This window comes from Mauremys mutica, chromosome 2, assembly GCF_020497125.1.
Source record: "Mauremys mutica isolate MM-2020 ecotype Southern chromosome 2, ASM2049712v1, whole genome shotgun sequence".
Lineage (NCBI taxonomy): Eukaryota > Metazoa > Chordata > Testudines > Geoemydidae > Mauremys > Mauremys mutica.
The window spans coordinates 98294652-98310705 of record NC_059073.1 but is presented as its reverse complement, the minus strand read 5'-3'; the positions used below and the strand labels follow the sequence as shown (position 1 = coordinate 98310705).

The 16054-nt window shown below is 39.1% G+C and overlaps 1 protein-coding gene across 2 annotated transcripts in view; it reads right to left on the bottom strand.

The window, feature by feature from the left end:
• Window positions 1–16054, bottom strand: part of CCDC102B (coiled-coil domain containing 102B) — a 357030-nt gene that overhangs the window by 295626 nt on the left and 45350 nt on the right. For both annotated transcript variants that reach the window (XM_045007770.1, XM_045007772.1), the window contains exons 2-4: window positions 12517–13134; window positions 10672–10883; window positions 2131–2239 (exon numbers count right to left, since the gene is read on the bottom strand). In XM_045007770.1, coding sequence (XP_044863705.1) covers window positions 2131–2239; window positions 10672–10883; window positions 12517–13107 — 912 coding nt within the window. In that variant the 5' untranslated portion in view covers window positions 13108–13134. The remainder of the gene's footprint in view (window positions 1–2130; window positions 2240–10671; window positions 10884–12516; window positions 13135–16054) is intronic.

Here is a 16054-nt window from a genome sequence, read left to right as displayed (position 1 = left end):
CAGACAACAACTCCAGATCACTTGAGGATTATGGGATCTCACACTCTTGAACAGCTCCATCATTCCAGAGGGGACTAGAGGGTAGACACTAACCAGACTGGGCTCCTCCAAAGTATCAGTCACTAAAACAACCATGACGTGTTTTTGTTTACAATACTTGTGAGCACGTCTTAGCTACCAAAAATATGACACTTAAGTTACTTACACCAGACTTCAAACAAAGAAATGACACATTTTTAAACCGTTTCAGAAGCAATATGAAATCATCAAAGAAAATGTAGTCCAACTACAGTCAAACACAAAACACAAAAAGCTAGTAACAGAAGTGCCTGGTTACATTCACTTCCCTACAGCTAACAAAAATTCAGCTGTGTAACATAGTCCGAAAATAGAGTACATATATGGATAAAATGAGGGTGTCAGTTCAAAAATCCCTTTTATTAAGTAACATTTAAATGGGTATTTTGCAAGCTAAGTAGTATGACTCTCAACCTGCCAATACTATCTAGCGTGATGTGCATTTTTTTAAATTAAATAGGAATTTTCAAGGACAGTTAGCATACTGTTTCCTGAACTGATAGAAATCCAGCAATTTGTCTTTGAAAAGTTGATATCTAAGTTTTATTTAAAACAGAGAAATTTGGCAGCTCCAGCTGAAATGTAGCTGCAGTTCAATGTCTAAGAAGCTACATTTTACTGATGCCCTATTCTATAGCTATGATATCATATCTATTTGGGGAAAAGAGATCATAGATTTACTGTTACATTTGTTTTCTATTATGATGATTTCTCAAGAGAGAGAAGCTTTGTTATCAAGAAGCTTGTAAGAGTAATTGAATATTTTTTCTTAACACTGATATATATCAAATAACTTTCACCCACACACAAGACTTGTGCATTTTAAAATATGGAGGATTTTCACTTACAAAATAGATACATGATGGTAATTTCATTCAAATTAATCAGATTTACTAAAACCAGTGTTTTCCCCTGTAATATTAAAAACTAAATAAATCATAGCCCTACAAAACTTCCAAGATATACAGAATACCCAAAAAGTTACCTTCTGTTCACAGTTAAATACAAATATTTTCTGTGTATGTGTTTGTTCAATATCATGTATTACATCAAAATAAACATCTCATGTTAAAATTAGTTTTTTTCTTTTCAACATGTATCCAACTAAGAACTTAAAGATGATTTGCAGTTGGAGACTGCATGATAGTTGTCTCTTATCCATATATCAATATCAATTTTTATTGTTCCCTTCTCCCCAGCAGTGATCAAATCCTCAGGGCAAAATAATTTACCAAAACATCTGCTTCATATTTTAATCACAGAGATATGATAGACCAGTTGAATAGTTTGCATTTAATTAGGAGGGATTTTCCTACATAACAAATAAGGAGAGTAAAAGAAACCAAAATCTAAAGGAAGCCTAAGATAACAAACCAAGAGAAGATCCAGGACTACAAAGTAAAATGTGTAAAATGTAGAGGATTCAATTCAAACATTGCTATAGTGCATTCCCTGCTGAGTTTATGTATGTACGCTAATTTAAAAAAAATATAATCTAAATAATAGCAATTGACTTAATCTAAGTGTTTGAGAATCACTGTAATTTAATTTTAAAAAAACCTAAAAATTCTTGGTGTCTTGTGCACAATAGAGGCAAATAAAGTGTAAACGCTTTAACCATATGTTCCAAACCTGGGTGCTTAAAGTTACAGTAGACTCTTACATACCAATGTTTTGACACTTAAATAGAAGTGACCTGATTTTCAGATGTACCCACAAATTTCAATGAATTTTATGAGAGTTATCAGGACTCAGCAGTTTCCATTTAGGTCATACAACATGGATGGTTTGAAATATTTAGTCCAAATGAAACTACTATATAATATGCTTGTATGATGTAATTTGGCTCAGTAGTTTGGTCAGTCTCTGCACAATGGGCTCTGAATGAGGGTGAGAATGGTGACTGACATTTTGTGTCAAATACAGAAAATATTGTTTCCTCTAGGGCAGGCATCTGCTACAGTCCAAAAGTACTTGTTTATCAGTTTCACAGACTGTTTTGCTCCCTGTTCCCCAGTAGTAGTATTTTGTTTGGTTTTTCTGCCAATGTACCTGTTTCAGGCTCTCCAGCTTGGACTGTCGCATTTCTTCATATTTCCATTTCCACTGAGAGAGATCAGAGTCCAGCTTCTCTACTTCTTTTTCCAGGAAAAAATGCATTCTATAAAAATGTTTTAACAATCATCATTAAAAAAAGATCTTTATAATAACAAAGCTGATTCTGAATATCTTTTGTATTGTTTCTAACTGTCTTGCTTTGCTAGATTTGAACATAGTGTTTTGTTTTGTTTTTGTTTTTTAAATTACGTTTCTATTACTTTTATGATGTTCAAAGGATTAGCCAAAGAGATTCACCAAAGTGAGGAGAAGGGACCAAAACAATCTAACAATGTGAAATATGCATGAAATGCTATGCTAAACCAAAGGAGACTTGGAAATTGACTTCGACCAGAATCAGTTGACCCAATATACCATGTGATGGCAAAGACCATCAGAGAAAAGGTAATGAATAGGTGCAATATCTGAACAACAGAACAGAGTGTAAAGCAAGGGAAAAGGCCAATTTTATCTTTTATTAGATTATCTTAATCATGCAGTCCCAAGTTTTCACTTTTTCCTGCTCCAGGCTGCTTTCCCACTCCATACAGGGATCTACTTTATTTGAGCTTTGTTTTACCTTTTACCGCATTCATCTTCCCTGGGCATTTATTGTACATTGTTTATAGCTAATTATACTTTTTCTTGGAACAGTTCTCTCTCAGTTCCCTCTTTATTCTGTGTTTCCTAGCGCTAGGTCCTCAGCTGGTGTAAATCAGCCTAGCTCCACTGAAGTCAGTACAGTTCTTTTTCAATACCTGGAAAAAAGTCCCCAGTGCTAAAAAAAAAAAAAAAAGGTTGATATACCACCATTTCTAGATGGTGTGAGCACTCCTTTTCTAGTCTTCTGTCAAAATGAAAATCCTTGAACTTTTACTTCCAAGAAGGGCATGTCCTGTTTCCACTAGGGCTGGTGGGCAAGCAGCATTAAAATTTCACTGTCTGTTCCCTAAGTACTCCACCAATAGAAAACTCTAAATGGAGGTATGAATCAGTACATTCCCAGCTACTCTGACCATGCTTCTCTCCCAGCCAGAAGTTCTCTTCTTTCAGACTTTGCCAGCCTCCTACAGCTCTCACAGATTGCAGAAAGCTGTGATCTGTTTGCACTGTCCCCTAATGTTAGGGTCTAGGCCAACAGAAGTATGATTATGGGCTTTTGCATGATGGTTTGTGGTATTTCAATCAGATGAGTGCAGAATACGTTTTCTCTGGTTCCCTTACTCTGTGTACTCTGGAAGCTATAAAATAATTATATTTTAATAGAGCTCTCAGGATTGCAATTTGAACACTTGGGGGTTTTTTTGTTTGTTTGTTTTGGTTTTTTAAGATTTGTTTCTTTCTGACCTTTACATTGGATAGTTTGTGATTAAATTTTCAAAGACCCTATTCACTTTGTTTAAGTACAGTCAGAGGAGTATTGGAAGGGGACATATATATAACATGCACAGTTCCATATGAATGGAAACCATAAATGTTCTAATTTAGACATTAATAACCCAAATGAAATGCTTTCAAATTTTGTTTGTATTCTCTAGCCATTTCAAATATTATTTGCTCCTGAAGGAAGCTGCTAGAAATATTTTGGAAATGGGGATGTATTGATCTCAGAAGTACTACTACATCTTCATTAAGATTACATCTTTTAATACTTATTTGCCTCCATCAAGATATTTGGGTATGAAGCTCTACTTACTCCTACAGCCAAGTCAATATCTATGAAAATATTAAGACTACATACTGCATGAGGAACAATCTGATTCCTTAGAGAGAGGTACAGTAGTATTTAAATAATGAACTCTCATTGCTACCTTTACCCTTTATTCAAAACAATTAAAGCATTATTTTCTACCATTATCCGGAGATCTAAAGAAATATGATTTAGAGCAGCAGAAAGCACCACACAGGATATGTCTACACTGCAATTAGACACCCCCATGGCTGGCCTGAGCCAGCTGACTTATTCTCACAGGACTCAGGCTAAAGGGTATTTAATTGCTGTGTAGACATTTAGGCTCTGGCTGCAGCCTGGGCTCTGGGACCCTTGAGGTGGGTCATTACTCATTGTTAGAAAATGGCAATTAGACAAAGAGTATTACACATAAAGTCACTTGGATCATAATCACAACAGTGTTATGAAATCAGGTCAGCATCATAAAGCCTAGATGTATTCCATTAGATTATAAACTACATCTTAGTCTGGTAGCAGGAAACTTTTAAAACAGTAGGATGAAGATGTCCAAACATTTAAGATAAAGTGTTGACGTTATTTTAGTCTTCTTAGTTTTTGAAACTGTTTATTATAATAGGAGGTGCTTTTTAAAGCACAAGGGACAAAGAAGTACAGTGAAACCCCGCTATAATGCGATGTTTGGGGTCCAAAAACTTACATTGCGCTAAATGCAGGGTCGCGGTATAGTGGGGTTTGTCAGTGGTCCCCAATGCGGTGCATTGATGTGCGCCGCCTAGTGCCCAGCAGGGGAGAGGAGCTGCGGCCCCCTGCCTGCCGGGAACAGAGAACTCTGGGGCTGCGGGAGCCCAATGCTCTCTGTCCCCGGCAGATGCGGCTTCTCTCCCACTTCAAGAGGAGCCGTGGCTCCCTGCCTGCCGGGGACAGAGAGCACCGGCGCCCGCAGCCTCGGAGTTCTCTGTCCCCGGCAGGTGTGGGGCTGCAGCTTCTCTCCCCTGCCATGGTGTTGGGGACCATTGGTACAGTACCGTACTGTATTATGCCTTAAAGGGGAGCCAACCTGTGATCGCGCTATATGCGATTTCGCGTTATGGCGGGGTGCGTTATTGCGCGGTTTGACTGTACGAGAAAAGCAGACAAGTGGAATAGTTTAAAAGAAAAGAAACCTCAAAGACATCTGCTAGGAATAACAATTCTATGCCATAGGAATGCCTTTGACAATCTACCAAGCATTTGACAAATGGCAACATTCATGTGATAAGACTGTTTTGACTAGAGCCATATTTTATGAACATTTTGTTATAAACCCACGCTGAAAGATGGATTTTTAATGAGCTTAGTTGACCAAAGTACTAAACCTAAACAGATCTTATAAACTCTAAGGGCTTTTCTTCCTTCTATATGGTGATCAAGTGCCAGGTGGTACATACACCCATTACTATAGACTGGCAGTGGTGTTAAACAAAGTTGAGGGTAAGAAAACTTTTTTGCCACAATGCCTTAAAAAACTTGTCAACGGTTAGTGCACTGCTGTGCTGATACTGCTGCCTACCATGCTTACCAATAAAAGCAGCAAAGAATCCTGTGGCACCTTATAGACTAACAGACGTTTTGGAGCATGAGCTTTCGTGGGTGAATACCCACTTCGTCGGATGCATCTGACGAAGTGGGTATTCACCCACGAAAGCTCATGCTCCAAAACGTCTGTTAGTCTATAAGGTGCCACAGGATTCTTTGCTGCTTTTACAGATCCAGACTAACACGGCTACCCCCTGATGCTTACCAATAGTGTCTCATTGTTTCCTTGTACTTCCTTATTTATCTGTATCCATCTGTTGTCTCTTGTCCTATCCAGAGATAGTAAGCTCTTTGCGTAAGGACCATCTTTTTATTCTGTGTCTGTGCCTAGCCCAATGGGGTCCTGGTCCATGACTAAGGCTTCTAAATGCTATAGTAATACAACCACTAAATAACATTGTCTCACCCCTTTTCTCAGTAATTAGGTCAAGTTTTCTGCCAGGAAGCAGTAGTTTGGATATCCTTTAGAAAACACAATTTGATTTTTTATTTTTTTTTTATTTCAGAGAATAGTTGATGTCTGAAGAAAGTAATATTACTCTCATAGGCCATCATGACCAGCAATAATAAATTACAGCTGAACAGGATGAGAAAATTGAAGCCATCATTAGCATAGTCAAGGCTAAAATAATGATACCAGGCTGATTAGTAACCATGAAAAACAGCAGACAGTGAAGCACAGGACAGCTAAAGAGATGAATTCACACCTTTACAATGTATAATGGGAAGTGTGATGCTGACCTTAAGGAGAAGTGAAAGTGAATTAACAAAACAGAAAGGACATTTACCACACTGGACAGCAAAAGGATGAAACTGTAAATTAAAGAAGGAACTTCTAATGAGTGTAAAATGCTCTATTTGGGTAGTTGTATCAAATGTACATATTGAACAGCTATGTAGATAATATCATTGGAAAATGGAGTTTTCCTGTGTACTGTGCTTACAAATGGCATGATGAGGATATGAAGTACTAATTTATTATTTGTGTTACAGTAGCACCCATACTCAGAGGCTCCCATTGAGCCCGTTGTTCCATTGGCCTAGAAACTGTACAAAAATACATAAGAGGCAGTCCCTGCTTTGAAGAGTTTGCAATCTAAATAAATAATTTTTTTAAGAGTAGGGTTGGAAGGGACCTCAGGAGGTCATCTAGTCCACCCCCCCTGCTCAAAGCAGGACCAATCCCCAGACAGATTTTTACCCCAGTTCTCTAAATGGCACCCTCAAGGATTAAACTCACAACCCTAGGTTTAGCTGGCCAATGCTCAAACCACTGAGCTATATAAAGAGTGTGAAGGGAAAATACAGGCATAGAAAAGTTAAGTCACTTACCCAAGGTTAAACTGCAGATCAAATGGCAGAGCCAAGAATAGAAACTAGGTCTCCTGATTCCCAGTTTATTTTTCTATCTCTGCTAGAGGAGTACTAAGTGTCTCATGCTAGGTTCTGAATACATACCAAAACTCCCAATGGAATCAATGGGAGTTGAGGTGCCTATCACATACAAGAGGCATTTGGCACACCATAGTGTTGGATCTAAGAAACTGCTAGAGATCACAGGGAAGGCTCTGTTGCACAATTAAGATTGTTAACTGCATGCCCAGTTGGGGACACAATGAAACTTGCAAGATCGGTCAATATTTTCAATTTTTTCAGATTGCACTTGCTTTAAAACTATTAGAGTCTTAAAACTATTAGCACACAATGGTTTTGTTGGGCATTTGAAAGACATATTATTTTCTTGTGACTGCTAACATCAGCCACCCACTTACAGAGCTCTGTGGTAAGTTTAAGAGAGCAGACAAATTTATACAGAAAATACAGTCACTATAACCTTGAGAAACATTCTGTTATTATGGAAAAAAATAGCTGTGTGATAGTCTTGCACGGATTGCATGCCAAAACTGATCCATAAACAAACACATCCACAGACTCACAATATCCACAAGATAGTTGCCAAAAAAAAAAGTAATAATGGAAAACATTGCTCCATCGTAGCCTAGTGTTGCTAATTCTTTGAACTGAAATTGTTTAATCTACTTCTGCTGTTGTTGAGGAGGGGAAATTTTCTTCTTTTTTCTTTTTCAGTTAACTTAAGTTCTTATTGGAACAACAGTTCTGGTGACTGAAGTCTTCTGACTTCATGGGCACAGCACACACTGCAAGTTTTCTTGCAAGACCCAATCAGTGTTCCTCAATCCTGTTTCTAGACTGACATCCCATAGGACGATCAGCTAATCCCTTATTCCCACTAATGGTTCTGATGCAGACACCTATCTCTTACCAGTTAGAATGAGATCACCAAGTCTCTTCCTTCAGAGCACCAAACAGATACTAGACATTCACTACTTATCTTAACCAAACATAAGAATGGTCATACTGGGTCGGACCAATGGTTCATCAGCCCAGTATCCAGTCTTCTGACAGCGGCCAATGCTAGGTGCTTCAGAGGGAATGAGCAGAATAGGTAATCATCAAGTGATCCATCCCCTGTTGCCCATTCCCAGCTTCTGGCAAACAGAGGCTAGGGATACTTCAGAGAATGGTTTTGCATCCTTGCCCAGCCTGGCTAATAGCCATTGAGGGACCTATCCTCCAGGAACTTATCTATCTCTTTTTTGAATCCTGTTATAGTCTTGGACTTCAAAACATTCTCTGGCAACGAGTTCTACAGGTTGACTGTGCATTGTGTGAATAAATACTTCCTTTTGTTTGTTTTAAACCTGCTGCCAATTAATTTCATTTGGTGACCCCTAGGTTCTTGTGTTATGAGAAGGAGTAAATAACACTTATTTACTTTCTCCACACCAGTCATGATTTTATAGACCTCTATCATATCCCCCCTTAACTGTCTCTTTTCCAAGTTGAAAAGTCCCAGTCTTATTAATCTCTCCTCATAGGGAAGCTGTTCCAAACCCCTACTCATTTGTTGCCCTTTTCTGAACTTTTCCAATTCCAATGATCCATTTGAGATGTATCAACCACATCTGCACACAGTATTCAAAATGTGGATATACCATGGATTTACATAGAGGCAATATGATATTTTCTGTCTTATTATCTATCCTTTCCTTATGATTCCCAACATTCTGTTAGCGTTTTTGACTGTCACTGCACATTCAATGGATGTTTTCAGGAACTATCCACAATGACTCCAAGATCTCTTTCTTGAGTGGTAACAGCTAATTTAGAACCGAACATTTTGTATGTACAGTTGGGCTTATGTTTTACAATGTGCATTACTTCGCATTTATCAACACTGAATTTCATCTGCCATTTTATTGCCTATTCCAACTAATGTCTTGAAAGGCTCTATATTCTTTTTCTAGTCTTAAGTTATCCAGTTCCTAGATGGAGCTTATTTTGAGGTGTATAGATAATACTATTAATACTTTGTACCTGTGTAGCACCTTCAACCCAAAGCCTCTCACCATTGAGCACACAGGGAGTCATTCTACACTAGCTGAAGCTTCCAAGTGTAATGCTATGAAGAATACATTCTGGTAACAACATACCAAAGACCAGGTACAGTAATACTGATATCGAATAGGAAGCAAGCATCCTTGGCCAATTCCAACCTCACATTTTTACAAAAAGAACAGGAGTATTTGTGGCACCTTAAAGACTAACAAATTTATTTTAGCATGAGCTTTCGTGAGCTGCAGCTCACTTCTTCAGATGCATAGAATGGAACACACAGACAGGAGAAATTTATACCTACAGAGAACATGAAAAGATGGAAGTATGCATACCAACAGGAAGAGTCTAATCAATTGAGATGAGCTATCGTCAGCAGGAGGAAAAAAACTTTTTGAAGTGATAATTAAGATGGCCCATAGAAGGTGTGAGGAGAACTTAACATAGGGAAATAGATTCAATTAGTGTAATGACCCAACCATTCCCAGTCTCTGTTTAGGCCACAGTTAATTGTGTCTAGTTTGCATATTAATTCAAGTTCAGCAGTTTCTCTTTGGAGTCTGTTTTGGATATGTGGACAGAGCTGGCATCAGGCTTTGTTGCAAGGATAGGTTCCTGGGTTAGTGTTTATATTGTATGGTGTGCGGTTGCTCGTGAGTATTTGCTTCAGGTTGGGAGGCTGTCTATAAGCGAGGACTGGCCTGTCTCCCATGATCTGTGAGAGTGAGGGATCATCTTTAAGGATAGGTTGTAAATCTTTGATGATGCGCTGGAGAGGTTTTAGTTGGGGGCTGTAGGTGATGGCTAGTGGCGTTCTGTTATTTTCTTTTTTAGGCCTGTCCTGTATCCATTCAAGTCACACCATCATAGGACCTAATCACATCAGACATGCCATCAGGGGCTCGTACACCTGCACATCTACCAACGTGATATATGCCATCATGTGCCAGCAATGCCCCTCTGCCATGTACATTGGCCAAACCAGACAGGCTCTACGCAAAAGAATAAATGGACACAAATCTGACATCAGGAATCATAACATTCAAAAACCAGTGGGAGAACACTTCAACCTCTCTAACCACTCAGTGACAGACTTGAAGGTGGCAATTTTGCAACAAAAAAACTTCAAAAACAGACTCCAAAGAGAAACTGCTGAACTTGAATTAATATGCAAACTAGACACAATTAACTGTGGCCTAAACAGAGACTGGGAATGGTTGGGTCATTACACTAATTGAATCTATTTCCCTATGTTAAGTTCTCCTCACACCTTCTATGGGCCATCTTAATTATCACTTCAAAAAGGTTTTTTCCTCCTGCTGACGATAGCTCATCTCAATTGATTAGACTCTTCCTGTTGGTATGCATACTTCCAGCTTTTCAGGTTCTCTGTATGTATAAATTTCTCCTGTCTGTGTGTTCCATTCTATGCATCCGAAGAAGTGAGCTGCAGCTCACGAAAGCTCATGCTAAAATAAATTTGTTAGTCTTTAAGGTGCCACAAATACTCCTGTTCTTTTTGCGGATACAGACTAACACGGCTGCTACTCTGTAACCTCACATTTTTACAGATAGCCATATAGAGTCTCAAGTATATGACATCATACTTTTGAAATATTGAGGAAATCTTCACAAAACGCAGAAATATGTGGTCAACAACATGAAACAAACATCCTTATACTAAGTTTGTTCCTCCTAAAATATTTAAATATATGCCTCTTTCCAGAAATTAATGGTCATGTGACCAATTTAGAACACTGGTTTTATTTATTTAAGTAACCTGCTCTAGGGAGAATCAATTTTGCACTTACTCTCTTTCCTTCTGTAAGATTTTCTGTGACTCATCCAATTGCAAATGCAAAGCAGAAACATGTATTAATTCATTCTCCGGAGGATGGACTATGTTGTCGAGCTTTTGTCTAGGCTTTTCCAGACCAATGCGAGGAGCAAAGGAGTCAGGAAGCCTCAGATTGAATCTCGTACCTTGGTTCTTTCTTAATGTGTTTTCAGTTGTCTCCACATCCTGAGGAAAAAATAATAAGAACAAAACATCCTAAGCAAATAGCAAATAGCACACTGTAGTTGTCTTCTATAACAAAGACAGATGTACTGATTATAGTGTGTATGTTTAATAGTAAAGTCAAGAGAATTGCTATACTTTTTAATGGATGTCAATGGAGATTAAATGCATAGATTCAAAGACCAATGTGTATACCTTGAATAATCACTTTGTCTAATTAAATTAGTTCATTTTAAAATCAATATTGCAAATATAGTTTTAAGAGGATCCTTTGTGTAAAAATAATTAGGAACATAGTGTTTTGTATTTAATTCACCTTTTTTCTTAGAGTAAATGAAAAATATCTTAGTTACATGATGTTACCACTCATCAAGGTCAGCCTGATAAAAAAGTTGGATGATGATGATGATATTAATTATTATTATTATAATAATACCAGGACAAATCATAAAACAGCACAACATTTTCATTCAGCCTAGTGAACTAGCAGGAAACACTGCCCAACACATTAGAATCCAATTGCTGGCTAGTCCTTCTGAAAAAGGTACAAATATAATTTTCCAATTGTTGCAAAAATCTTAGAGTTCATAATAAGCTTGAGGCCAAAATTCTCTACTGGAGTAACTCCATTGAAATAAAAGGATTTACATCAGCAGAGAATTTGGCTCCATAGCTAAACCCCTTCTTTGAGTGTGCCTACAGAAGAAACACACAACGAAATGTATAATAGGTTAGAATCTTTTTTCAGGTTGATTCTCAAGTGCCAGTACAATGTCTATTCAGGGTCACAGTACATACTAAAGTTCACCTCACAGCAGTGTCAGTGGAAATTCTGACAAAAGATGTACATGCTGAAGGCACTGACTCATAGTTTATTCACATCAATGTAAACTTTGAGTTGAGCGGGCTTTGAATCATGCCTACAGTCAATACAGGTTATAGGTGATGCTGTTGATGATGGGTATATAATATATATCCAGTGCTGGAATGAATACTGACAAAGGAAGAGGGTACAGTTCCATTTGCTAAAACTAGTTCCTTTATTTTAAAACAGGCAACTGTAGAGCAGGAAAAATTGCATCAAATTATTCCATTCATTAAGATTCCATGGCCACCTTCTGATCCTATATTACTAAGACAACATAACTACAGTCCTGGCTCTTTAAAAATACTCCTATTCTGCAGGAAGGGGATGTTTCCCCCCCCCCTCCATCAAGGAACTCAAAGTTATTCACTAGAATTAACTGTGAAGGGCAGGAAGAATTTTGGAAGACCAGGACTATGTAAATAGCTTCCACTCATTTTCAGATCTATCTGTGTCCATAGACCAGTGAAGACTTTAATGACTGGACACAAGAAAAACTACATTGCTTTTTGAAGGGGGAAAAGATATATGTCACAGGGGAGCCCAAATTATCATCTCATGCAACTGCCCCCTCATGTAACTGTTTATATACGAGTGATAATGGAAATTGGTCATCTAGTTTATATATAAACAAAGCATTATGTACTGAAATTTTAGGAGTGGAGGCAGGCATACATGTACAGTGTTACCATGAAGCATAGAAAAGCGGACCTTATGTAGACTTGCTAAAAATGCGGATTTCAGAACATACAAATGTATAGTTCCCTTTACCTTATGCATTTCTTGTACCACAAGGATCTTGTTCTTGATCACATCTTTAACAGGTTTTTGTTCCAGACACACTAACTGGTACTCCTTTTCTGTCATACAGGGCATATCTGAGAAATTGAGTTTCTTTTTCCAAGTGAGTTCAGTTTCCCACTCTTCCTTTTCAATTAGTAAGTCTTGGTTTAGCTTTTTCAGTGCATTCAGTTCCTTCATTGTGGTCTCCAGTTTGATTCTCAATTGTCTCCCTTCCTCCCGGGCTTTATTCCTTTCTGCTCTAACTTTGCTCCATTTCTCCCGCCAGTTGGCAGTGCAGTCTGACCACCAGCGCATGGTCTTCTCCATTTGGGCAGCTCTAGCCTTAACTTCTTCCAGCTCCCTAAGTCGGAGCTCTTCAGAAATCTCCCAGTCATTGTTGTTACTAATAAGCATACAAGGATGATGAGAGGAGTATGGATGAAGCCTTTGAGATGGTAAACTTGAGTTACAGAGGTTACCTGTTGCTTTGCTACCTTCAGCTAGTTCATAAGACTGTCTTTGTTGGGTCTTGAAAACCTGTGTCTTCTCAGATAATTTATGGACAGACTCTAGATTCATGTTTCGATTCTTAATCTAATTTCACACCTAAAACAGATAAGGAGAAGTGAATATTAGTTATAAATATAACAAACACATATATCCAATAAATTAGAAAATCTTTAGAACCATGAGCACATCAGAAGCCAGACTGTAGATTCCACTTTCCTTTTCTGCCCAAACTGTGATGCCCTTATTAAGTTTTTTGCTCAGGCAAAATCTCAGAATTTGTCTGCATAAGAAAAGAATAAAACAAAACTAAAGACCTGAAGACTTCATCCTATATCTCTTAAGAAAATTGACTTTTGCTTAAGGGGTGACATATAGCAGTCCCAACTCCAAGAGCAGCACAGGGATGGTTCCCCATTACTTCTTTGCTACAGTCATCTACAGAACACAGTATACTTCCCACATCAAACTAACTCAGCTCTCATAGACTCACGGACTCATAGACTTTAAGGTTAAACCCTGAGCATGTGGGCAAGACTCACCAGCCAGCACCCAGGGATCACATCTATTACCCCATTATAATTCAAGTATCAGAGGGGTAGCCGTGTTAGTCTTGATCTGTAAAAAGCATCAAAGAGTCCTAACAGAAGTATTGGAGCATAGGATTTTGTGGGTGAATACCCACTTCGTCACCCATGAAAGCTTATGCTCCAATGCTTCTGTTAATCTATAAGATGCCACAGGACTCTTTGCCCCCATTATAATTGATTTCCCAATTTAATATACAAGTAAAATAAATTTGATTGCTTGGTTCTTCCACCATGCTCAGTATTTCTTACACCTCAGTTCAGCTGATCCCACTGGCAATCTGGAGCTCAGAGACACCCTCCCCCATTCAAGATAGAACTGAACCTATCATAAAAATATTGGCATATTGTGGGGCCATGCGGGTGCCCATAGCGGTGCCACTGATCTGGAGATATATATTGTCATTAAATTTGATATTTTTATGGCCGACCTGGAACAACGCTTCCTCAGCTCCCGTCCACTCACGCCCCTTCTCTACCTACGCTACATTGATGACATCTTCATCATCTGGACCCATGGGAAGGAGACTCTGGAAAAATTCCACCATGATTTCAACAGCTTCCACCCCTCCATCAACCTCAGCCTGGACCTATCTACACGGGAGGTCCATTTCCTAGACACCACGGTGCAAATAAGTGGTGGTCACATTAACACCACCCTATACCGAAAACCTACCGACCGCTATGCCTACCTTCATGCCTCCAGCTTCCATCCCGGGCACACCACAAGATCCATTGTCTACAGCCAAGCACTGAGGTACAACCGTATCTGCTCTAACCCCGCAGACAGAGACCAACACCTAGAAAATCTCCACCAAGCATTCTCAAGACTACAGTACCCACACGAGGAAATAAGGAAACAGATCAACAGAGCCAGATGTGTACCCAGAAGCCTCCTACTGCAAGACAAACCCAAGAAAGAAAACAACAGGACTCCACTGGCCATCACATACAGTCCCCAGCTCAAACCCCTCAAACGCATCATCAGGGATCTACAACCCATCCTGGACAATGATCCCACACTTTCACAGGCCTTGGGTGGCAGGCCAGTCCTCGCCCACAGACAACCTGCCAACCTGAAGCATATTCTCACCAGCAACTGCACACCGCACCATAGTAACTCTAGCTCAGGAACCAACCCATGCAACAAATCTCGATGCCAACTCTGCCCACATATCTACACCAGCAACACCATCACAGGACCTAACCAGATCAGCCACACCATCACCGGTTCATTCACCTGCACGTCCACCAATGTAATATATGCCATCATATGCCAGCAATGCCCCTCTGCTATGTACATCGGCCAAACTGGACAGTCTCTAAGGAAAAGGATAAATGGACACGAATCAGACATTAGGAATGGCAATATACAAAAACCTGTAGGAGAACACTTCAACCTCCCTGGCCACACAATAGCAGATTTTAAGGTGGCCATCCTACAGCAAAAAAACTTTAGGACCAGACTTCAAAGAGAAACTGCTGAGCTCCAGTTCATCTGTAAATTTAACACCATCAGTTTAGGACTAAACAAAGACTGTGAATGGCTTGCCAATTACAGAATCAGTTTCTCCTCCCTTGGTTTTCACACTTCAGCTGCTGGAACAGGGCCTCATCCTCCCTGATTGATCTAACCTCGTTATCTCTAGCTTGCTTCTTGCTTGCTTATATATACACCTGCCCCTGGAAATTTCCACTGCTTGCATCCGAAGAAGTGGGTATTCACCCACGAAAGCTCATGCTGCAAAACGTCTGTTAGTCTATAAGGTGCCACAGGATTCTTTGCTGCCTCTACAGAACCAGACTAACACGGCTACCCCTCTGATACTATCATATTGATGAAGTTGTACCATATTTGTATCAGCTGAAAGCCTCTGCTATAATGGATGTGTGGATAGAACATGTGCAGGCAAATCTTGGCCAGATAGACAGTGTGGGCCAATGGATAGAACACTCGACTGGGACTCAGAAGACAAGATCTATTCCCTGCTTTCCAACTGGTCTACTTTTGCAAGTCATTGCGCCTCTTTGCCTCAGTTTCCCCATCTGAAAATATTGGGATGATACCAACCTTTTTTATAATGCACTTTGAGATCTACTGATGAAAAGTGCTACTTAGAAAAAACAAAACTATGCATTACTACTACTACATATTCCAAACAGATAAATAATATAAAGACAGGGCTTGCCCTAAAGATTCTGTGGCACTAGATATTTGCTGCTTTTCCTTTCCATCACAATTACAGAAGCTCCACTAACATAGTCAGTCAAAAATCACTGAAGATTTTACATCTCCTATTTTGCTGCACAAGCCACTTATTCTGCATGTATGGCAGTGCCATGTTGTAGGGAGGTCAGATAAAGATAATATCACACAGCACTGTTATCATCTTATCTCTATAAAACATACTGTACAACTGATTGCTAATTAA